The sequence below is a fragment of the Dendropsophus ebraccatus genome, chromosome 1, assembly GCF_027789765.1.
Source record: "Dendropsophus ebraccatus isolate aDenEbr1 chromosome 1, aDenEbr1.pat, whole genome shotgun sequence".
In the NCBI taxonomy this organism is placed as follows: Eukaryota; Metazoa; Chordata; class Amphibia; order Anura; family Hylidae; genus Dendropsophus; species Dendropsophus ebraccatus.
This window is the reverse complement of record NC_091454.1, coordinates 25,804,239-25,829,867: the sequence shown is the minus strand read 5'-3', so window position 1 is coordinate 25,829,867 and position 25,629 is coordinate 25,804,239. Positions and strand designations below refer to the sequence as shown.

The 25,629-nt window shown below is 42.0% G+C and overlaps 1 protein-coding gene across 1 annotated transcript in view; it reads left to right on the top strand.

Moving 5' to 3' along the window:
* Positions 1 to 25,629, top strand: part of CSF1R (colony stimulating factor 1 receptor) — a 39,359-nt gene that overhangs the window by 7,697 nt on the left and 6,033 nt on the right. The window contains exons 2-17 of the mRNA XM_069969129.1: positions 506 to 751; positions 4,145 to 4,429; positions 6,220 to 6,350; positions 6,641 to 6,806; positions 8,673 to 8,862; positions 10,796 to 10,911; positions 11,390 to 11,504; positions 12,939 to 13,120; positions 14,250 to 14,365; positions 18,062 to 18,188; positions 19,851 to 19,955; positions 20,185 to 20,295; positions 21,560 to 21,716; positions 22,694 to 22,770; positions 23,427 to 23,548; positions 24,751 to 24,873. Coding sequence (XP_069825230.1) covers positions 506 to 751; positions 4,145 to 4,429; positions 6,220 to 6,350; positions 6,641 to 6,806; positions 8,673 to 8,862; positions 10,796 to 10,911; positions 11,390 to 11,504; positions 12,939 to 13,120; positions 14,250 to 14,365; positions 18,062 to 18,188; positions 19,851 to 19,955; positions 20,185 to 20,295; positions 21,560 to 21,716; positions 22,694 to 22,770; positions 23,427 to 23,548; positions 24,751 to 24,873 — 2,369 coding nt within the window. The remainder of the gene's footprint in view (positions 1 to 505; positions 752 to 4,144; positions 4,430 to 6,219; positions 6,351 to 6,640; positions 6,807 to 8,672; positions 8,863 to 10,795; positions 10,912 to 11,389; positions 11,505 to 12,938; positions 13,121 to 14,249; positions 14,366 to 18,061; positions 18,189 to 19,850; positions 19,956 to 20,184; positions 20,296 to 21,559; positions 21,717 to 22,693; positions 22,771 to 23,426; positions 23,549 to 24,750; positions 24,874 to 25,629) is intronic.

Here is a 25,629-nt window from a genome sequence, read left to right as displayed (position 1 = left end):
CGATCGCTTTAACCTATCTCACACATTGGTTAAATTGGCGAACGACTGTTCACATGGAACGATCTGTGAATTTTTTACGAATGACGATTTGATAACATTTTGAAAGATCAAAATGAACGATTTCTCGTTCGTCGTTTGATCGTTCGCTGCGTTTACACGTACGATTATCGTTCGAATTCGATCGTTATCGCGCAAATTCGCACGATAATCGTTACGTGTAAACGCACCTGGGTTAGGGTGTCTGTGCCCAGTGGAACCCTATGTGTCGGAAAATCTGTCCAGGCATTTTGATTGGAAATCCAGATAGATTTTCCTGAAGTATGAAGCGGCCTGTGTCTTTCTTCTAAGTTTTCAATCCTGGATCAGTCCCTGCCTTTTGGAGTCTCATACATCCTTTTACAATCTCCATATTAATAGCCCTGCAAAGCATTTTTAACATGAACATTTTATTCAATAAATCAGTATCGTAACTGTTTACTTTTTCTATTTTCTCTATTTCTGTCAGATTTGAAAAATCAAGACTTCGTGCCTGCTAAGAGTGAAGAAGTTATACCAGCTGAGAGCTCTGTCACCTTAAAATGCAATGGTACTGGAACTGTGAGATGGATTGTGCAAGGACTAAAAGAGACACCTACTAACAATGAAACGTATCAAATACAACCCGCGGCCTATAAGCACACAAAAACCTACACGTGTGTATACCATTCCCTGAACTCTACAGAAAGTGCATCCGTGCATCTCTTTGTGAAAGGTAAAAGTACTGAACTAAGACTTTAATTTTCTTACCTAGATCCTGGCCTCAGTTTTCAGAAACTTTGCGGTTTATAAGATATGTAAATAAGGTGGTTTGGTGCACTGGGGGCGGGGCTACCACCCTGAGTGCTCCGATTCACACCGCCCTGTTAACCCCATCGCGTCAGTAATATGTATATATACGTTCCTACTGCACATACCCTGTGCAGTAGGAATGTATATATATATATACATATATATATATATATATACGTTCCCTGTACTGACGGGGTTATTGATGTGAGCGGAGCACTGCAGAGAAAGCGATCCCGCTCACATCAGTCTCCGGGGGCCGCAGGTAATGAGAGTCAGCTGCGATCCCGCAGCTGAGCCTCATTAACCCCTTAAACGCTGCAATCTACAGCGATCGCAGTGTTTAAGGTGCTCAGTGACAGATCAAGCATCTGTCACTTAGTCATCAGGACCCCCGCAGCCATCCTTACCTCCGTCCTGTCGGATCCGCGATCTATGTGTAGAGCCTGCTCTCAGGCAGGCTATATACATAGATCGCCGATCACACTGATATATGCTATGCTATGGCATAGATCAGTACATGCAATCTAATGATTGCATATTTTACAGTAAATAAAAGTGTTAAAAAAAAGTGTAATACAAAAGGTTTTTAAAGTATTAAAAAAAAACCTTATAAACCCCTTCCCAATAAAAGTTTAAAATGCCCCCTTGCTCATTATATAAAAAAATAAACATATTACATATCGTAGCGTGCGGAATTGTCCGATCTATTAAAATATAGCACCAGGATTGCTGATTTTATTAAATTATATAAAAAAAAATAATAAAGAGCAATCAAAATTTTTCTGCTACACCAATATCATATTAATAAAAACTGGAGATCACGGCGCAAATAATGACACCCCAGCCCTGTAGGTGGAAAAATAAAAGTGCTATGGCTCTTAGAAGGGGGGGAGGAACATTGCATTAATTGCTGTCTTAAAGGGGTTAATTATGTTTGATATTTGTACAAAAAATAATAATTTTCTGAAGTGTCATTATTGTTATCCCTGTATGTGTTGAAATATGTGAGTAACTTTTAACCAGTTGTATTATGCTGTGTTTTGGGCAGCATGAAGGTTTAAGTACAAGGGAATCTGCCCAAGAAAGATATTTTATTTTTCAATAGTTTTTATTGATTTTTAGAAGTAAACAATACAAAAGGGTTAAACAGTAGGGAAAGACAGAGAAAGTATACAAACAAGTATAAGAAAGTACATAAAAGGCAGTTTACAGGGCAGATCAAAGCAAATTCAATCTTAAGGCTATGTTCACACTACGTATCTTTCCGTCCGTAGTGCGAACCGCGAATATACGCACGTAGTTTTGAGGTTGATGCGTTCGCTTGAAAGTATACGATATACGCCCGCACAATGCACACTACGTATGAGCTTACGGCCGGATCGTATACGGCGCCGTGAAAAATGAACAAGACCATTGTTTGAGGACGGAAATGTTCGCACTCACGGCCGTGGATTTCCATGCGGCCCCGTACGAAGTACTTATTTCAGCCAAATTGAACGTGATTTTTTGATCCAAAAGGTTCTGTGAGTTTTATTGGGCTGGGCGAAGATTTCCAAGTAAATGACCTGTTTCAGATCGCTTCGAAACAAGCTAGGGAAGCATAACTCTACTACGGGCGTATGTTCGCGGTTTGCCCGCATGTTCGCAATCCGACTGCATGTCTATTTTTCCCACGGCCGTACTTTCAGCCGCACATGTATGGCTGCGTACGAACTACGGCCGGAATCTTACGTAGTGTGAACATAGCCTTAAGGTGTACTCCGGCGGGGGGGGGGGCATTTTTTCCTGGGACCGGGGAGTCGGTGGCTGAGGGAAACGACGTTCACTCACCTCCCCAGTTCCAGCGGCGGGTCCCGCATCGCAGCACTCCGGTCCCCAGTTCACGGCCGCTTCCTGGTGTCTGACGCGGGCCCGAGACGTGACGTCTGAGGTTCGCTCAGCCAGTCAGTGACAGAGGCGGGATACGTTTCAAGTCCGTTCAGAGCCTCTGTCACTGACTGGCTGAGCGGACCTGAGATGTATCGTCTCGGGCCCGCGTCAGACACCAGGTAGTGGCCGGAGACCGAAGCGCCGCGATGCGGGACCCGCCGCTGGAACCGGGGAGGTGAGTGGATGTCGTTTCCCTCAGCCACCTCCTCCCCGGTCCCAGCAAAAAAATGCCCCCCACCCCGCTGGAGTACCCCTTTAAAGATCAAAGTAAGGCTATGTTCACACAACGATATTTTTTAGTAAAGAACGGATGCTGATTGCAATTGCCTCAGCGTCCGTTCTTTACTGCAGGGGCGGCATTGCATTGAAGTCACATCGTTATTCTAACGCCCGATCTTAAGAACGGGCATTAGAATAATGTGCTTGTCCATTATTTCCGGACGCTGTTCACTGAACAGCGGCCGGAAACATCAGATGTTCACACTGCAGCGCGGTTGCACATTGCATCGGAGTGAATGGCTAATTGATTATGAATAAAGAATGTTCTTGCAGCCAATACGGAGGTATCGGCTGCAGGAACGGACTGAGTGCAGCCCAACGGCCGGCTGTTAAACGGTGTGTGAAAATAGCCTAAGCTAGGACAAGAAAAGACCATTTTCTCTAAGTAAGGCTATGTTCACACACCGTTTAACATCCGGCCGTCGGGCTGCACTCCGTATCGGCTGCAGGAACGTTCTTTATTCACAATTGATTTGCAGGCACCAGCAGCTGTGCCCGCAGATCAATTAGGGGTTACAGCTATGGAGAGATTACCTCCACAGTCCTGTCCCCTGATGTAAGCCCCAGCCTGAAGTGGATCTGCTATGATTTGGAAGGAGAGGGAGACTTCCTGGGTCAGAGTACAGTGCTGTAGACCCCACTATGCAGACCATGCCCCTCCCCCACTCCCCCTCCCACCCAGTACAGGGAGCTCTTTAACCAAAACAATGCTCTTCAGCTAAGTTACAATTTTGAAAAACTGTGAGCTCTTCTTGCAAAACGCTGTTAATCCAAGTTACTCTTAAACCAAGGTACCACTGTATATATATATATATATATATATATATATATATATATATATATATATATAACTTTATAACTCTATTAAAGCAATGTGTTAGCAAAAAAAAAAAAAAAAATTCTTCAGTCTCCGGAATAGTGCTTTTATTGTGTTCTCTCTGAACTCTGTGTCACATGACCTGGATAATGTAAGTTTATGGAACCCTCCAGGTTTAAGACATAGAGAGGGGAGAGAAGCGAGCGGCAGCAGGTGTCTACTGATCAGTCAGGGGCTGTACACTCGCTATATATCATTTATCACTGTGACTTCTCTTGCTTCCTTTTACAGAGGCGTCGAACTACTGGAACCTTCTAAATGTCTATGTCCGGGGTTATGAAGGCCAAGATGTCGTAGTTCCATGCCTGCTAACAGATCCTACAATCCCAGACTCTGCAGTTTTCCTTGAGCAACCAGATAATCTGGGGAAAAAACTAAACACATCATTTGATGCTAAGAAAGGTTTTACAATCCAGGAGGCGCCGATGGAAATTAATGAGAAAATTTTCCGGTGTAATGCCAGAGTGAACGGCGAAAACATAAGGACCCGTGATGTAAAGATTAAGATGTACAAAGGTAAGGAAATAAAAATGGTATGTTGTGGTATTACAACTCGGCTCCATTTACTTCAGTAGAATTGAGCTGCAATACCACACACAGACTGAGGACAAGAGTGGCACTGTTCTAGAAGCAGCTAATTTATTTTATTTTTTTTAATTCCTGGAAACCCCTTTAAAGGGAACCAATTACTTCAAAAATCGATATAGCACTAAAGTAAACACGGTAAATCATGAGCACACTTCTTAACATATACCCATTCCTGGATAGCCACAGAAGTGAGGAATTATGTGTTGTAAGTTCTTTGTGTAGCCTTTTATATTATAATTCTTTTAACCATATATTTTGTTGTGGTTTTGGATGTAGATGTGGGCTGGGTTCACACTACGTAAGACACCAGCCGTTCTCCCATCCGGCCGGATGATCTTTATTTCTGGGGAATTGGGATGCGGGCACATCCGTGTGTGTCCGCATCCCAATTCACCATTGAACACAATGGTAAGTGGCCAGCAGTTCGATAAATCTCCCCCTATGTGTATACACTCCGTCTGGGATCCCATTAATTTTCCATTGAAAGTATTTTTTGTAATAATCACGGCCGTTGTTGCAAATTGCATGATTAATTTAAAAAATACATTGTGTGAACATAGCCTTACCCTGATCAGCACATGGCCAATCTATGTCTATTTCTGAGGTGTGTTCTGTGTGGAATAAGTCATCTGTCTCTAGGGTGGCTTTCCATATAATTTTTGGATGCACTGCACAAACTGGCACTGGCAACCTAAGAGTGAAGTCACATACAAATATCCACTATGGGGGAGATTTATTAAAAATACACGCCACTTTTTTTTAGTTGAAAAGTCACAAAATTTTGCGCAACCGCATAGCTGTGCAAAACTTTGTGACTTTTCTGGCACATACACAAATCATACCTACTTTAGCTTATGCAACTAAAATAGTCACACATGGGTCGCTGACTGACTCCACACTAGAGGTGGTGTATTTCACCATCTAATGTGGAGCCGGCATGCTTCGTGGGTCGGGTGCAGTGCACCTGGTCAACGGAGTGTAAGGGGTTATGTACTGATGCAGTAACATCACTACTAACCCTCTGGGGCTTCACAGTAAGGAGGAGTGCATAGCGCACCCCTCCTTACAGTACAGGAGCAGGGAATCCCCTCATTAAGCCGGGATTCCCTGCCCTACGGGGTTTCCCACCCAGAAGCAGAAAGCAGTCTGCTTCTGAGCAGGAAATTTGAAATCACTGCACAGAAGTAAAGCTTAAGCCTCTGGGAACCAGACTGTTCTGGCAGTGCACCTGCACCAGCAAGGAAGGGGGTTAAGTGCCCCCTTCCTTGCTGGGGCAGATGCAGTGAGCTCTCCATTAGGGGGGGGGTGATGGTAGGGGCTGGGGGTTACCTGTTGCTTCCTTGCTAGCAGTCCCGGTAAGACCTGCCCCCTGGTGCCAGTAAGCCCCACCCCCTGTACCGGCTACATAGGATCCCCCCCTTTCCATAACCAGCCAGGTTATAAACCAAACAGCCGCACCCTGCTCTGGACACTTCCTGTCTTGGCCAGAGGTGGCAGCAGAGAACACTGTGTCAGACTGGAAATAAAACAACACTTCCTGCAGGACATACAGCAGCTGATAAGTATGGGAAGATTTTTTAATTAGAAATAAATTACAAATCTATATAACTTTTTAAAACCAGTTGATCTGAAAGAAAAAAAAATTGTTGGACAATTGTTTAATGCTCTTTTAATTCAAAGGACTATTAATTTATTCCCTTTTTTTTCTTTCGGTTTAGTGGACCTGATTCCTTCAGTTTCTCTGGCATCCTATGAATATATGAGAATTCAAGGTGAAGAGTTCACGTGTACCTGCATTGCAAAGAGTAACGTACAGTCTTCAATTGAATGGAAAGACAATGCAAAAAATGTAAGTACCCACCATGCAACGTTACAGTATTCTACTATTTTTACATTATGGGGATTTTTAGACACTATGCAGAGTTACGGGACTTGTAATTCAGCCAAAAAGTAAAAAACGAGTCTTTCACATGTCTATACACAGAAGCACTGTACATTGTGTATTATCCCCATTACAGCTCATAGACTTCCTTTATTCTGTGAGAAGATTATAGGGGCCAATAAAGAAAGTGGGGGAGGGCAGAGAACACAGACAAATATGTTGATTGTGAGTAACATTGCTGTAATATCATTCTGTAGAAGATCGCAACGGGTGCTCCAGTCCCCGAATATAAAAGTAAGGTCTGGACTACAACTTCCATCCTCACTATTCGGAATGTGACATTTGAAGACAGTGGGAACTACACCTGCATTGCCAGAACCCAAGGGGGATTCAACAGGACCTCAGCAAACCTCCGAGTCATAGGTAATGGGACTAAGGCTAAGCCTATATAAGTGTCAGGATATACGTATACCATTGTACAAGAGTACCATGGATACCAATGACTGCGATAGGAGTACTCTCACATAGGGGACCCATTGCAGCAGGTGTGAAAAATTGTTTAACTTATCAGCAATGAATTAAGCGGCATATGAATGTAGCCTAGAATCATGTTTAGGAATCTTCAGCTTAAAGGGGGAGTGCGGCATTAAACAATTATTCACAAAATAACACACATTACAAAGTTATACAACTTTGTAATGTGTGTTATGTAAGTGAATGGCCCCCTTCCCCATGTTCCCCCCCACCCACGCTAGACCCGGAAGTGTGGTGCATTATACTCACCACATCTCGTGTCGACCCCCGTCCGCCATCTTGGGACAATGACGTCGTCTTCGGGAGGCCGTAACTTACATAACATACATTACAAAGTTGTATAACTTTGTAATGTGTGTTATTTTGTGAATAATTGTTTAGCGCCGCACTACCCCTTTAAATCTTCAGACATTTTAAAGCATTTCCGGATTTTTTCAGGGCCTTTTTTACCCCTAACATATTATTATTTTTAGGTCTACAGAAAAAGCTATAATTCAAAAAAAAGGCCATTTTAACCTGGTACATATTTGAGCCATTTACTGCCCAAAATCCAGCTGAACAATGGCTGGAAAAGTGGCTGTTTTTTGGCGTAAATAGGCAGAATACCAGATACGTCGCTTAATTCATTGCTGTAAAGTTAAAGGGGGAGATTTGTCAAACATGGTGTAAAGTGAAACTGGCCCAGTTGCCCCTAGCAACCAATCAGATTCCACCTTTCATTCCTCACAGGCTCTTTGATAAATGAAAGATGGAATGTGATTGGTTGCTAGGGGCAACTGAGCCAGTTTCACTTTACACCATGTTTGATAACTTTCACCCAAAGTGTTTATTTACAAAGGGCATTTTTTACTAAAAAGTTCAAAGGCCATTGTTTTATCCTGTAAAACAGATGTTTTATGACCCAACAAACAGGCGAGAAAAGTGTATGATCGTAGCCTGAAAATTTACTAATAAAACAAGTTTACAAACTAAAAAGCCATAGAGACCTTAGACTCCTTGAATTCAGTTGGCCACACAATAAGTCATGTACAGCTTTACCCTGTCCCTACATATGGGGACTTTATGGGTCTTTTCACCTGCATAGTGAGACAATAGCTAAATAATAAAAGCACACATAATAGAGTTAAAGGGGGTAGTTCACACACAGTTTTTTTCTTTCAAATCAACTAGTTCTGGCAAGTGCCAGAGATTTTTAATTTACTTCTATTACAAAATCACAAGTCTTCAAGTGCTTATCAGCTGCTGTATGTCCTGCAGGAAGGGGTGTATTCTTTCCAGTCTGAAACAGTGCTCTCTGCTGCCACCTCTGTCCATGTCAGGAACTGTCCAGAGCAGTAGCACCCCCCCCCCCCCCAAAAAAAAAACAAAAAAAAACATTTACTGCTTTATAGACTTGAAAGAATACAACTTCCTGCAGGACATACAGCAGCAGATAAGTACTGGAAGATGAGATTTTTTTTAATAGAAGTAAATTACAAATCTCTGGCACTAGTTGATTTGAAAGAAAACGTTTTTTTTTGTGAACTACTCCTTTAAAGGGGATTTCAAGGATTTGTGTGTGGTATTAAAATTTACCTCTATTCATGTCAATAGAATTCAGCTACAAAAGTACACTCAAACTAAGGACAAGCGTGGTGCTGTTTCTAAAAGAAAGTGGCCATGTTTTGGAGGCCTGGATAACCCCTTTAAATGAAGTTATCCAATTCTTGGGATTCAAGTAGTGATTAAAAACAACTGCATTGTTTTATTTCCCAGAAAAATCCTTTGTGGATGTTTCAACGTCGCAGAGCAGAAGCCTGTCCTTATTCAGGGGTGATGATGTGGATCTGCCGGTGGATATAACAGCTTACCCAATCGACCTGTCCTGGATATGGTTACACAACAATACCGGCAATATAAAGAATGTCCGTTCTCTATCAAAATGGGAGGAGACGGGACCCTACAGGTTTGACTTTAATGTACAGTAAATCCGGACAGGATAGTTATATCATACTTGCCTAATGTTGAGCAGAAGTTCCCCGAGAGTTGACAAGTATAACAAGTTTTCCGTATCACTGATTTTTTACGTACAGACAGTGGGTGGATCATGTACAGGAATATCATCCTTGTTGCATAGTACGTGGCATGCTCTATTTGATGCAATTTAGTCAATTAGGGGGCACATAGGGAGGTGATGTCACAGGTTGTATACAAGCTGGAGGCCATCTTGGCAATGGCCATTTTCAGCTTGGAAGATTACGGTGTGCACAGCATCAGAGGGTGCAGTACAACTGACTACTTTACACCAGCAGCAGGTATCTAGATCTCCTCATTTAGCATCTGATCAGCAAACGGCAAGGGACAGAACTGAACAGGCAGGGAGAGATAAGGATTCTATGCAGTAAGCCTGCAGTGCTGCTCAATCACTGTAAGTGACTACTTTACACCAGCAAGCAGCTGAGTCTCATCTCAATGTCTCATCACCAGTGCATCAGATTCAGCAGCAACGGCAAGGGACAGAACTAAACAGGCAGGGAGAGATAAGGATTCTATGCAGTAAGTCTGCAGTGCTGCTCAACCAGTGTAAGTGACTACTTTATATCAGCAGGCAGCTGAGTGTCATCTCATTGTCTCATCACAAGTGCATCAGATTCAGCAGCAACAGCAAGGGACAGAACTAAACAGGCAGGGAGAGATAAGGATTCTATGCAGTAAGTCTGCAGTGCTGCTCAATCACTGTAAGTGACTACTTTACACCAGCAAGCAGCTGAGTCTCATCTCAATGTCTCATCACCAGTGCATCAGATTCAGCAGCAACAGCAAGGGACAGAACTAAACAGGCAGGGAGAGATAAGGATTCTATGCAGTAGGTCTGTAGTGCTGCTCAATCGCTCTAAGTGACTACTTTATACCAGCAGGAAGCTGAGTCTCATCACCAGTGCATCAGTTTCAGCAGCAAACAGCAAGGGACAGAACTAAACAGGCAGGGAGAGATAAAGATTTTATGCAGTACGTCTGCAGTGCTGCTCAACCAGTGTAAGTGACTACTTTATACCAGCAGGCAGCTGAGTCTCATCTCATTGTCTCATCACCAGTGCATCAGACTCAGCAGCAAGAGCAAGGGACAGAACTAAACAGGCAGGGAGAGATAAGGATTTTATGCAGTAACTCTACAGTGTTGCTCAACCACTGTAAGAGAATACTTTATACCAGCAGGCAGCTGAGTCTCATCTCATTGTCTTATCACCAGTGCATCAGATTCAGCAGCAACAGCAAGGGACAGAACTAAACAGGCAGGGAGAGATAAGGATTTTATGCAGTAACTCTGCAGTGTTGCTCAACCACTGTAAGAGAATACTTTATACCAGCAGGCAGCTGAGTCTCATCTCATTGTCTTATCACCAGTGCATCAGATTCAGCAGCAACGGCAGGGGACAGAACTAAACAGGCAGGGAGAGATAAGGATTTTATGTAGGAAGTCTGCAGTGCTGCTTAACCACTGTAAGTGACTACTTTATACCAGCAGGCAGCTGAGTCTCATCTCATCACCAGTGCATCAGATTCAACAGTAGCCATATGCCCTACATGTCTCTCCAGTGCCATATAAAAGTTAGTTAAAAACAATATCTCCAAAGAACTTAAAAACACTCTTAGACCCTGATCCCACACCGTTTTGTTTTTTTTTGGCCGTTTGACAGACGCTATTTTTAGACCACTGTTAGTCCACAAATAACGTCTGCTGTTTTGAAATAACTAGACGCACCACGCTCTAGTCACAATATGAGGTACCACATGCTGCTGTGAAGGCTGTGTTCTTGTACAAAATTCCAAGGTGACATTATACAGGATATAATCAGATGCGATTATATGTTTTTATTTTAGTTTTTTTTTTTATGTAGGCGCAAGAGCATCCTGACTTTGAAACGTCTCAATGAAAATGAGAATGGGACGTACACTCTCTTTGTAAATAATTCCGGAACCAGTGCTTTCCTTTCTTTTGAAATAAAGTTATACAGTAAGTTCTTCATAGCTTTAAGCAATATTTATTTTATATTTAAAGGGGTATTCCACTCAAACATAACTTTTGATATGTTGCTGCCAATGGAGGCACTAACATTTCCTTCCATACTTATCAAGTTGCTGATGAACTCACTGGGGGGGATTTATGAAGACCGGCGTACAAGTACGTCGGTCATAAATTAGGCCCTGCCCCCTTTTCCCCGGCAGGATTCACTAGGAGGCACACACAGAAAGCAGCAGCTCAGAACTGGGGGAAGGAGACTGAATAGATAATAACAAGTATGGAATGAATGAGTCTCACCATGGGCACCAAAATATGAAAAGTTATGTTTGAGCGGAATACACCTTTAATGATGCCAACTGGGATTCAGCAAGTAACAACCTAAAGTGACATAAAATCAGACCTATACTCACATATGGTTTTCCCTCTGTTATATTTTCAATGAGATTGTTATGTTATGTGTATATTTCAGGTATCCCCACGGTACAAATGAGTTCTTATACTGTAAATGATACCCAGGTCATACGTTGTGTCTCACAAGGGTACACATTACCAACTATTCAATGGCATCAATGCAGTAATAGAAGGTAAGAACTGAAAAACATCTTGAAAATGTTACGTGAATACAATAAAAACCAAAAAAGTTATAAAAGTAAAGGGAGGTAGCAGTTCGTATTAAAGGGCAATTTTTTTTTTCTTTCGAATGAACTGGTATCAGAAAGTGCCAGAGATTTGCAGTTAACTTCTATTAAAAAATCTCAAGTCTTCCAGTACTTATCAGCTGCTGTATGTCCTACATATCTATGTCTATGACATGCAGCAGCTGATAAGCACTTGAGATTTTTTTAATAGAAGTAAATTACAAATCTTTTGCACTTTTTGATACCAGTTGATTGGAAAGATTTTTGGAGTTGCCCTGTAAGCTTAGTATACTGTAGTGTATGTTTTTTATTTTTTTATTTTGCCCCTTCCTTACATGTCATAGGGTAAAACTCTAGATAGTTAGATAGTACACATAATGCCGGATAGTAATCATAGTGCCCAGATTGCGCCATGTTCTGGTCTGAAAGGGGTAATCCCATCTCATTAAGTTATATCAACAGGAGATTGTATAACAAGTAGATTATTGGGGATCCAACTGCTGTGACCCCCACTGCTCCTGAGAACGGGGACAAAATTGCCTCCTGAATGGATATTGCAGAACTCACCTTCTTAGTCATTGGTCTATTCATTTTCAAAAACAATAGACAATAAGTGGAGCGGTAGTCACAGTAGCACAATCGGGACCCCTTTGCCTGCCGACCATATGCTACCTATCATTCTGACGTCTTCTTATTTGATAGAAACATGCCCCTGGACATGTGTGCATAATAGAGAATACAGCTAAGTTCACACAACGTATCTTTTCTATTAGTCACGGCCGTTGTTGCAAATTGCACCAACGGCCGTGATTAATAGAAAAGATACATTGCATAGAAGTCGGAGGGAATCCCGTCTGGAGTGTCTACACCTAGTAGACACTCCGGTCGGGAGTCCTAGCGGCGGCACAAAAAAATGACATGTCAGTTTTTTTGCAGCCATTATTCATTGAAAGCGGACACACAGAACTGTCAGTTGACACAATGCAAAGTGTGGCTCCGGCTGCACTTTCCATTGTGTGCTATGGTGAATTGGGATGTGGCACACACTGATGCGCCCGCATCCCAATTCAACAGAAATTAAGTTTACTGACACGGCCGTTCTGTGGCACGACAGGGTCACAGAACGGCCAGCGCCATACAGCGTGTGAACCCGGCCTATAGCTACAACCACACAATGTCTTTTTTTGGACGGCCGTCATTTTGCACCTAAATATTTCACAAATAACGGCCATTTTGACATAATGGACAATCGTTTGCCGCAAACTGATGGATGTACAAAAAAAAATTGCCATCAAATGGGTATAAAAAGAGGTTTTGTGGTCGTGGCCTATATGGTCACTTTCTTTAGATCCTTTAGCTAAGATTTTCTTATATTTGTAGCTGCTCAGATGAAGATAAAGTCCCTTTAAGTGGCGAGGAGGCCTTGGATGAACTGGAGGATCGGGTGATAAGCGTCATAAGTCCAAGTGACATTCTCAGCAACATCACCGTTTTTTGTACAGCTTCAAACATCGCCGGGACTAAATCTGAAAGGATATTATTTACTAGCACCAGTTATCCCAGTAAGTAGTTACCTATAGTCACACATCTTTCCATCAAATTTACAATAACTGACATTATCATTAGATACACTTTCATCGGAAGGTTGAAAAATGATTCTATAGATTCAATCATACGATCTATGAATCAAATGCTCTGAATTGGTAAACAGTAGAGATGAGCGAATCGGGTTCGGGTTCGAGTCGATCTGAACCCGAACGTTCGGTATTTGATTAGCAGTGGCTGCAGAACTTGGATAAAGCTCTAAGATTGTCTGGAAAACATGGATACAGCCAATGACTATATCCATGGTTTCCACATAGCCTTAGGGCTTTATCCAACTTCAGCAGCCACCGCTAATCAAATACCGAAAGTTCGGGTTCGGATCGACTCGAGCATGCATGTAGCATTAGAACAGAAATTACATACGGGGAAGCTGTCTGTGTCAGTAGCGCTGCAGAATGCTGTAGCAGAGCGAGTAGTGACTGACAGTTATCCCTGCTAAAAATGCCCCCATGCACTGGCAAAACTCCTCATAGATGGAGAGTTATTGTTCAGATTATCGTTAAATTAAATGCAGTTAACGATTAACGACCGAACGAGAAATCGTTGATCGCTTTATAAGACCTGGTCCTATTTTTATCGTTGCTCATTCGAAAAACGTTCACAAATCGTTCTCATTAAATAAGACGTTGTTCGGTCGTTCGCAGTAGATACGAACGCAATAGCGAAGAAATAGCGAAAAAGAGAGATCGCAAATACGATCATAAGTAACGATTATAGTTCCATGGAAATGAATGAACGTTTTCAGGTCTTTCGCAATAGCGGTCGTTTGAGATCGTTAATCGTTAACGATTATGCGAACGATAATCGTCCGGTGGAATAGGGCCCTAAGACCTGCTACATTATACATAATAAAACTTCAACTATCAGCTTCAACATCAACTATGTAAAGCACATTATGAAGCATATAAACACGTGTCATTGTCATATTAAGGGGAAATGGAATATTCCAAGTAAGGAGAGTATCACGTCCCGGTGGCCTCATCAGTATATAGGAGTTATATGTTTTAGGCTTGATGTAATGATGCAATTTATTGTATAAGGTCATAGACAATATATATTTTCTGCTCATTTTTCCCTCATTACCAGGTCCACTGGAGAGCAGGGCAGAGCCCCAACAATTCAGCTCTATGTTGATAGGGGTGACGGGAGCAGGAGTCTTCTTCCTTTTGCTGTCGGTGTACTTCTTTTACAAATACAAGCAGGTATGTCTTTTTTTTTCTGGTAAGCTGTGGAGCCTAAAAATATTCCAGGGTCAGCTTTTAAGGCTCCGTGCACATGGAGCAAAAGTGGCGGAATTCTCCGCGGTGGAATGCTGCCAGCCTCCCTGTCATAATGACAGTCTATAGGAGGCTCGCGCGCCTCCTCTCTCCGTGCTGAAGAATGAACATGAATGATCATTATGACAGGGAGGCTGGCAGCATTCTCCGCCGCTGAATTCCGCCACTTTTGCTCAGTGTGCACAGAGCCTTAGGCATTATGACAACCTTGGGGTACGGTATAACCAGGTTAAAAGATACTCCTATTAGGAAACTTCCATTAAAGGAAAACTATCAGCAGTGAATATGAACCTGCTGATAGTTGCCGGTAGCCACTACCTCCTCTTACTGGTCTGGGTCTTCTCACTTTTCCAAGATCTTTAAAGAGTCACGGTCGTATTTTTATTTATTTATTTATTTTGCAGAAATCAATAGTCCAGGCGATTTTAAGAAACTTTGTAATTGGGTTTATTAGGCAAATATGCCAATATCTGCATTCAAAAAGACTTTTCCCAGGTCCCCCCCTCCTTCCTCTTTTCCATTCACTGCAAAATATCAGGAAATTGTGACTTGTTGCATCAGACACAACCCTGTCTGTTCTATAGAGAGGGGAGGAGGGAGAAGGGAGGAGGGAGTTAGTCGGCAGCAGAGAGCAGAGAATAAAGGATGACAAAACACAGAGTGATTAACTGTAGATTAACTCTTTGTTGTCCTGTTTTGATGCCTCATCACTCTCCACCCTTCCATAAGCAATGGAAATCTCGCTGCTATGATCTAAAGACCTGGCAGCTCCTTGTGAAATGTTCTGAAACATCCGCTGCGAGTAAGTAAATGACGCGCCCCCTTAACCAGCTGCCGCTGTATACATTACCTGTCTTCAATCTGACTTGCTGCATGGGGTCCCGCCTTCCTGCTCCCCCCCCCCCAGCCAATCAGGCTGCAGCTGGGCATTGTACTGATTGGCTGGGTGGAAGAGCAGGAAGCCGGGACCCCGTACAGCAAGTCAGATTGAAGACAGGTAATGTATACAGCGGCAGCCGGTTAAGGTGCGGATGATTTACATACTCACAGCGGTCTGAAAGTATGTATTCATAAGGAGCTGCCAGGACCTTGAATTATAGCGGATTTCGCTGCAAAATTCGAAGCGAGATTTCCGCTGGGTGAAGCTACCCTTAAATTTGGATAGCTGGATTAGATAATATACACTTATATCACGTTGTACAGTTATAGGGAGAAACAATTGTATTTCTAAGCTAAACAAAGCAAAGCACTTAGTTTGATCAGCGATCCGCTCATCAAGCCACCGGCCTTTTAGTGCTGCTCCGCTCCCTGCCGCTCCACCCTGGGTGCTGGGGAAAAGCTGCGTCCAATCCGGGGAAACTGAGAGAAGTTTCCAAGGATTGGATCCAGCTTTTCCCGGCATCTTGGGAGGAGTGGCAGGGAGCGAAGAGGCGCAGGCTTGATGAGCGGAGCACTGATCAAACAAAGCTCTACGATTCATTTAGATGAGCGATTTGCAATCTCTTAAAAAAAATTACATATACCTGGACTGTCTGATATTTTTTATAAAGAAATATTTTATTTAAAAGAATAAATTCAAAAATTTGTGTACAGCTTTAAAACATACTGTAGAATGGAACAGGACATGCAGCTATAGATTCTGAATAACAATGTGTATTCAGGATTGGGGGAGGCCTGTTCATCTCCTGAAGATGGAGCCACTGCACAGTTTGCAATGGAGTTCAGGCAAGCTAACCAACTCACTGAAAACCATTGGGTAGCAGTGGTATCTGGAGTGTCCAGAACCTATTCCCTTATACTTTTAAAAAATATTGAGATGTTAACTGTTATCTCGATGTATCGGCTAACTTTATTTCACTATTGCATGATACAGTTATAAAGTGGTGGTTAGAAACCAAACAGGAAGAATACTGTCATAGCTCTTGTGAAATCTTAGCCAAGTCTTTGTTCTGCAGATACAGAAAAAAATCAAAATACTGGTTACAAAATTAGGAACAGAAACAAAGGAAAACGTCAGTGCTCGAAAATCAGAAACACATAGCGTAAAGGGAAAAAGAATGTTTTGTGTAAGTCACATACGTCTGCACAGAGGCGTAACTACCACGGTAGCAGCCATAGCAGCCGCTATGGGGCCCACCATATCAGGGGGCCCATCCCTGCAGTACACTGGGCCTCCTGAGCTGTCATCATACTACCAAGGGAAATGCCTACGTTGAGAGACACTATGTACTGGTGGGGTAGGATAATAGGGGAAATGTCTCTTTTGGGGACATTATGTACAGGGGAATACGAGGTGAGATGCCTACCACAAGGGACACTAGGCAAGATCTATTAGGGTAGATGCTTACCATGGGAGGGTACTATCTACTTGGGGGGGGGATACCAGGGGAGATGCCTAACATATGCTATCAACTGGACGGAGGGCCAACAAACAGGGGCATAGCTACCAGTCAAGCAGCAATAGCGGCCGCTACAGGGCCCACCACAGGGCATCTCCCTTGGGAGTATGATGACAGCTCAGGAGGCCTAGTGTATTGCAGGGATGGGCCCTGTAAGCTGTCATCATACTACCAAGGGAGTACTGGGGTGGGGTGAGGTGAGGGTAGGATAATAAGAGAGATGTCTATTTTGGGAGACACTATGTATGTGGGGGATACAAGGGGACAGTAGGCGCGATTCCTACTATTGGGCACACTAGGGGAGATGTCTACCATGGGGGCAATATCTACTGGGGGGGGATACTAGGGAAGATGCCTAACATATGCTATCTACTGGACGGAAGGCCATCAAACAGGGAGATTACATACAGTGGGATGGGGGAGAGGAGGGGGGCCCAATCAAAAGTTTGCTATGGGGCCCAACCGTTTCTAGATACGCCCCTGCGTCTGCAGGTTGTGTGTTGTATAACAGCTTTTCACTTAACCCCGTTCACTTTAATGGATCTGAATTGCAATACCAGCCACAACCAATGGACACATGTGGCGCTGTTTCTGGAAGAATACAGCCATGTATTTCTGATCCAGAAGAATCCGCTTAACAATCACAATCAAAGAAAGTTTTTCTCAGAATTCAATGAAATTAAGCTGAGGCTCAATTACAGCTGTGTATAGTAGCACCTACATAGCGTACAATATAGTATTTATAGCTGCAGGGGCAATTTCGCAGTGATTATTTCCCTTTAGATAACAGTTTTTATCTAAATAGGCAAAAACATCTGCAATGAATACAGCCTATAGTTATTGAATTCAATTCATTGATTTCAATAGTAATTCATTCAATGAATTCATTGAATTCAATAGTAAGCTCATTAGCTCCCTTTACTTGTGGCCGCCTCCCTCTACAGCTCTGACTTCTATAGAGAGTAAGGAAGAAGAGGTGAAGACCACTTTAGGGCTACGTTCACACAACGTTATCATCATGATCACTATATGCGGCCGTAATTATCAAGATGGCCCCCCGAAAAAGTGTGTTGTTTGAGCATAGCCTAAAAGATGATACAACCATGGCATGTCATCAGGTCATGTTTTACTTCTTGGTACTAAAACTAAAAAGTGGAAATTAAAGTACGTTGAAATGTTACATTTAGCTTCATCTTCACATTCTTCTTACTTTGTATTACAGAAACCAAAATATGAAATCCGCTGGCAGATGGTCCAAGTGTCTGAAGGCAATCAGTACATATGTATTGACCCCACACAGCTGCCATACAATGAGAGATGGGAGTTCCCGAGAACTAATCTGCAGTTTGGTACGAACCCAGGGGTCATGATAGGGATACATTGGTCCCACTGCATCATAAGCGTCATAAACAACCAATGTCTCGCAATGTTGTTTGGGAAACAGCAAACCATTAAATTGTCTGATATTGTTTTAGGTTGCTTGGATTTAACAGTATGGGTCTTATTACATGGGTTATCATCGTCCGGAGAGGACTATATCACCCTGTGTAACATGGTTACAATGATTGGCTGATCTGGCAAAAACCATGAGCCTTACATCTTCATGTCTAATATGCAGTCGATAGTTTGAGCTGTTTAAAGGGGTTATTCAGTGAAAATCTTTTTCTTTCAAATCAACTGGTTTCAAAAAGTTATATAGATTTGTAATTTACTTCTATTTAAAAATCTTAAGTTTTCCCATCCTTACCAGCTGCTGTATGTCCTGCAGGAAGTGGTGTTTTCCTTTCAGTCTGACACAGCGCTCTCTGCTGCCACCTCTGTCTGAGACAGGAACTGTCCAGAGCAGCAGCAAATCTCCATAAAAAACCTTTCCTGCTCTGGACAGTTCCTGTTGCAGACAAAGATGTCAGCAGCGAGCACTGTGTCAGACTGAAAAGAAAACATTTCCTGCAGGACATACAGCAGCTAATTAGCACTGTAAGACTTGAGAAATATTTTCACTGGAAAAGAGATTGGTGCTTGCTTAGTGTGCAGAATTTTGCAGCTCCTACCCATAGGCTATAAAGTAATATTTCTGATGCTGTTACCCATTGAGCATTCACCTAAACCACAGAAATACACATGTAAATAAAGTTAGTGTTGCCATGAGGTGTTTACCGCCATACCATGCCTATATATTAATATAATATAGTGCTGACAATGTGCAAATAATACTGCATATACAGGTCCTAACTGATAGTCCTATGTCATTCGTACACTTAAACATTTAAAAAGAGCAAATTATATTACCCAAGGTGAATATATACCATACCAGTGTCATCCGCTTCCACGTGTTCCATGTTACCCTTCCTATGTCTTCTTCAACTAGAGTGAGTTACCTATGAGAAGCCTATCCGATGTCGCTTAGGCAGAGTTCATACTACGATCCTGCCATCCAATGCATGGATTTGTCAGTACCCTCCCAGTATCAGGCCTTGACGTATCTGTGCACACACCGGCATGGACCCAATTTACTCCTATGGTCCAAATGTAGTCAGCTAATTTTCAGCAAGCCACAGTCAGAGTAAAAACTCTAAGTAAGTGCAGGAGATAACCTGAACATAGTCACTAGCTGACTACGTTCAGGCCATAGAAGTAAACTGGGCCCTTGCCAGTCTATGCACAGATACAGCGGCATCCGATTTTGATAGGCTGCTGAAGTATACATGTATCGGACAGCATAGTGTGAATGCACCTTTACTTTCTCCTCCTGTAGCCTATATCTGTTCCTGTAGATAACCGTATAAAATCCTATCTACTTGATAGATTTCCACCTACAACGTTGTCCTTCAAGACGTTTAGGCACTGTCCAGTAAGACATCTACATTAGCTTTCCCTTCACCCGCTCAACAGTAAAATATTGCAAGTCCACAACTTTGTGCCTTGTCTGCTAATTTCCTGTGGTTTTCATAAAAGTGAACTGTGCAGCCATAAAAGAGGAGGAAAGTTAAAATGTGTCCTCTTGTATACAGGAAAGACGATAGGAGCCGGTGCATTCGGAAAGGTGATGGAAGCGACGGCCTTCGGGATGGGGAAAGACGACTCAGCCCTTAGAGTTGCTGTGAAAATGTTAAAACGTAAGTAACCTCCTATGGGACCGCTGGTAAAAGCGCATGAAATATACAAAACTGTAGTCTTGGGATTGGATTGAATATCGAATGCTCCAGTTGAGTGTGCTCTTTTTCTGTAGTATGTCATTCATATATAAGGACTCAATAAACATGATCCGTGTGAGATGTCCAAATAGACATAGTACAATATAAAAAGTCTGCCATGAAAACTGAGCCTCCGTTTCTATATATTTAGCCAGTGCCCATACAGATGAAAAGGAAGCGTTGATGTCAGAGCTTAAAATTCTCAGCCACTTGGGTCACCATGAGAACATTGTGAACCTCTTGGGTGCTTGTACAAGTGGAGGTATGTAGCTTTTTACTTTATTTCTTGGGTCTTACCTTCAATGTTACAAATTGAATCCTAGCTCAGGACGGTCATCAGCCAAATGGTTGACCATCTAAGAGCTTCCCGACTTTACCATGAGTATCAAAATTTTTTACTTTGATTTTTGGCTAAGCATGTATAAGCATTTCGATAAGGGAGGGAAATTGTTCACTGTTAGATACCTCGGGGGGGGGGGGATTCCCCTTTAGATCAATGGATTGGACATGTTGGGTATCCTATTGTCCACTCGATGTCCACTGGAGTCACTGTCAAGAGCCACTGTACACATTGAGGCAATGTTTACATAATCTTTCCATTGTTGCAGTCATGTAGTGGTGGTGGACAGGTGGTCTTTGTTTCCGAGCTATAATGCAAAAAGTATGGCAAAAAATTTTTGAGGTGGAATTAATTGAGATCTTCTGTAACAGGGATGGGGGACCTGCTGTCCTCCAGCTGTTGCAAAACTACAATTCCCATCGGGTGCCTCATCCCTGTTCTATACCTACTGATATCAAGACCATGGAATAGCCAATAAACTGCCTACCAAGAGAAAAAGAAAAACCATGTTAAAATTGGAAGAGCAAATCTGCTCTGTATAATATACAATTACTTTACATTATCAGGCCCATCTATTTCCTAAGAAAGCAAATAATATACAGTAGTTTCATCAGTACCACAAAACATACAAACTCTATAGAGGTCTATCTGAATAAAATCAGGGGTTAGGATGTAGCCGAGAAATACAAACTCTTGTACACCAAATAAACACTTAGATAATTTTGCAAATAAATAACTTTTACGTAACCCGGATTCCATGCTCCTGGTGTGACTCCCAATCTGGAGAGAAGATGAGTATGTCATCCATATAGATAACCACATAACAACCAAATAAGTCACAAAAAATTTCACCATCAAAGCGCCCCGTTACTTAGCCCGAAGGGCATCACCAAATACTCGAAGTGCCCTTCGGGGGTATTGAACACCGTCTTCCATTCGTCACCCTCTCTGATTCGGATCAAACTGTAAGCGCGACGAAGGTCGACCATAGAGAACCATTGGGCCAGTCTTCAGGGACGCCGTCGGCACCTGTGGGAGGCCGTCCATACGCTCCTGCAGTGACGGGAGCCGAGTTTGATGGACAGCATCTGACAGCTAGTCTTAGCAAATGCCTCCCTTACCTACCAGTAAAGCAAAGCTATGTTACCTGTATGACTATGGCTCTTATGGTTTCCTTTTTTGCTAGGCCCAATTTTGGTGATTACTGAATTTTGTCAGCATGGAGACCTGTTGAACTTCTTAAGGAGAAAAGCCGAAATTATGAACAATATGTTTACAGCGGTTCTCACAGATTCTAATGGAGACTACAAAAATATGGCTGTGGAACAAAAGTATATGGGAAGGTAAATTCACTATCACAACTTGGCCAAGTTCAAAGATTTTGCCTTCATTGGGTTTAGAAAACAACCTTTTACTTTTAATGCATCTATAAGTGAATGTACAAACAGTGCATGTGCAGCATCAAACTGGTGCTCCTTAGGTCCACTAGAAGAAATGCCCACCATATCTGTATACAGAGCATGTCCACGTCCATTTATTATTTCATCCTAAATATTACAAAGAACATATCATCAATGAGGTCTAATAAGGTATTTGTGAGTCATTCCATAAAAAGTAATCCTCATGGATAAGTAATTCTCTTTAAAGAGACCTACTCAGTAGGTTTGAGGTGTCCTATCTCAGGGTAGCATAAACTAGTGACAGAGAAGCTTAACAGAATGATGAGTCACTTACATTGTTCTCTCTAGCTGATCCAGAGATATCCTCCTGAATAACATGGACAATAAGTAGTTCTCTCCATTATGTGCATGAGCCCAGTAGTCCTCAATATTCATGAGAAGCAGAAAACTCCACCCCAGCTGCTGATTGGCAGTTATCTATTCATGCTGTGTATAGACAGTCAACTGTCAATCAGCAGCTGGAGGGTGGAGGGAGGGGTGTGGCAAGAATCCTATTCTCCTGCACATTAGGAGAACGCCTAAACAGAATGATGCGAGTAATACACTGATCAGTTCAGCATTTCTGTCACTAGTTTATGCTGCCCTCATTTAAGGCGAGATAAACCTAGAGACAGCTTCCCTTTAACATTATCTCTAAATGGGGTGGTCTACTACTGAACTTTTGTGGTTGACAGAGTTCCATCGGGAATACGCTGACATTCCCCATAGTCCAAATCTGTGCATTAGTTAGCACTGGATTGCCTAAAGTTTCCATGAAACCTCCTGTTTCTCGAACTCCAATATATTAGCCTTAGTATCTGATGGAGTGTGGGTGATGACTAGTTAAAAAGATTTACAAATATTGATTGACATTTTTCCAGTGACAGTGGACTGGGAAGTGACGGCAAAGACAGCTACATTGATATGAAACCAATCTCTACCCAGGGCTCCACACCAGGTATGTTATTTAGACTTATTTTTTACATTATGGCTAGATAAGTAACATTTTCAGTATCAATGGAGACAAAGTACGATAATGTAATTGATAATCGAACCCCTGAAGATGACCCTTGAAGAGACCCCTGATGATGAGCTGAAGACAGGTTATCTGTAAACCTGACAACTAGGGGGAAATGGAGTTTTACATAGTTCCCATTAAAATCTATAGAGTGTGTAATGCAAGGATGAGCCGGGTTCTAAGATATACTCTAGCTCTGTAATTCATAGTTACATAGTTAATACGGTTGAAAAAAGACACATGTCCATCAAGTTCAACCAAGGAGGGGATGGATACAGGGAAGGGGGAGGGGTGATATGTTCTATACATATGCATCTATATTATACATATGCATCTATATTATTCGATGTTTAATAAATTGCGTAAACCAGGGAGCCTCCTTAATTTACTCAATTGCACATTTGGTGCATGTATTTAGAGCTTTCCAGAGTAAACAGTAGGTTTCAAATGCAATGTGTACATAGCCCAACACCTTTTCTACAGCCCCCTTCATCCTTAGGACACCTGGTATATATTCTCCTTATTACCAGCCAGTAAGATCGTGATTTTTTTTAGTATTTCAAGCCTTATGACTATGGAATTCACTTGTGTTTCAGATAATTCTTTGGAAGAAGAAGAAGAAGAAGACATGGATGATCATTTACCACTGGACCTGCATGACCTTCTAAACTTTTCTCTTCAAGTCGCACAGGGAATGTCATTCTTGGCCGCTAAGAATGTAAGTCACCTAAAGGGTATTTCTATCTAAACTAACATAGTTAAACTTTTAGGGCTCGTCAAGTTAAATATGTTTGCTAATACAATCATGTGGCAAACTTGTCCACTTGTTCCCTCCCCTTGTTGACAGCTGATTATTTAAGTTACTGACCACCACTCTGCTAAAAAAGAAAATAATAATAATATTATGCCAAGCTCCTTTAAAAAAAAAAACAAAAAAAAACCTAGCCTTGGTTTACCTGCTGCTCCCATTCAGTTATATCCAGTGCCCGATCTTCTTTCTTCTTCCGAAGAGATGAAGATGGGCAACTAGAGACTGGAGCATGGTAAGTATGTTTTTCTATTTTGTAAGGGACCTGGCAAAATATTAATATTACTTTTGAACCTAGAACCAGAATACCCCTTTAAAGTTGATGAAAGTGGATGATTTCAATCAAAACGTTGCTTCATTTGTGAAATTTAACAATGAGTGATGATTTTAGCCAACCATTGACAGACATCGCGTGTCTCGACATCAGTGTATTTTAGAACATTGCCCCCTGGGAAATCAAATTTGCAAAAGAACACTGCAGAGACACCATCACTTTTTTCGACGTCAGTGAACTAGCCAGCCTTTCCTCCGGGAAGGAACAACCAAGCCAAGGAATGTCTCCAATCAAGGAAACCACCCAAGCAAGGTATCCATCCACAGACAGCTGTTTTGGGGTATTTGCCCCTCATCAGTGTGGAGTAGGATTTTGGCTAGTGGGAGCAAATTTGATTTCAGGGGGCAATGTTCTAGAATACACTGACGTCAAGACACGTGATGGTATCTCTGCGGTGTTTTGGTTTATCTCCCTAAGGTCAACCAGCGTCCTTTTGCATGCACTTACTAGGCATTTCTCCCACTAGCCAGAAACCTACTCCACACTGATGAGGGGCAAATACCCCGAAACAGATGTCTGTGGATGGATACCTTGCTTGGGTGGTTTCCTTGATTGGAGACATTCCTTGGCTTGGTTTTTCCTTGCCGGAGGAAGGTCTGGCTAGTTCACTGATGTTTGGCCAGTCTGAACAATTGTAACGGCTAATATGGACTAAAGCATGTATGGTTGCATCTGCAAAATGATCGCTCATCAATCATTTTTTGGGATTTTTATATACAACTAATATATAACTCAATTTATATTGGCTATATACTAATATTTCTTATACACCTTGTAGTGCATTCACAGAGATGTCGCTGCCAGAAACGTGTTGGTAACCCATGGACGTGTTGCTAAGATCTGTGACTTTGGCCTGGCCAGGGACATTGAGAATGACAGCAACTATGTTGTCAAAGGCAATGTAAGTGTCCCATATAGTTCTCATAAATAATTATGACGTCTTGCCTATATGATGTTAAGTGAAGGTAATAATATTGCAGAATGAATTGTACAGGGCTTTTATGCAATATTTTCATAGTTTGTCCCACATATACTACTATATATATACTGCCAAACCATAAAAATGCTATCTACGTAATATTGCTCTGCTTCCTACGTGATAATTTCATTCACTACTACTATATGTATAGTGCTGCTATAATAATAATAATAATAATAATAATAATAATAATAATAATAATAATAATAATCAGCATAATCTTACACTTCTGCTTGGTGCAGAAAAACTTGTATGCAAAATCTGCTGACATGATAAAACTGCGGACAGAGAGAGGAACAAGGTTCTTGTGCCAGTAATACTGAAAACATACGTGGATCTGAGTCCTATAGTCGGAGCAGCTTTGCTGGGACAACCTTACTTTAAATAAACCAGTACATTAGTGTCAACAGTTTCACTTCACATTGAATGTAACTAAATGCAGATTTTTGCAAATTTCCACAGAGTATAAAGAACGTAAACAAACATCATAGCACGTGAACTCTGAACGGTAGAGAATAGAGGCTGAAATCTCCCCAGCCTCCATATGCTGCCATTAAAGGGGTACTCCGGCACTGAAAGAAAACAATCAATCATAAACATAGTTTTCATACTTACCATCCCTCCTGAGTCTGTCTCCTTTTGAATTTCCTGCTGTTTGCAGGTCCCTGAAGCTCCAGT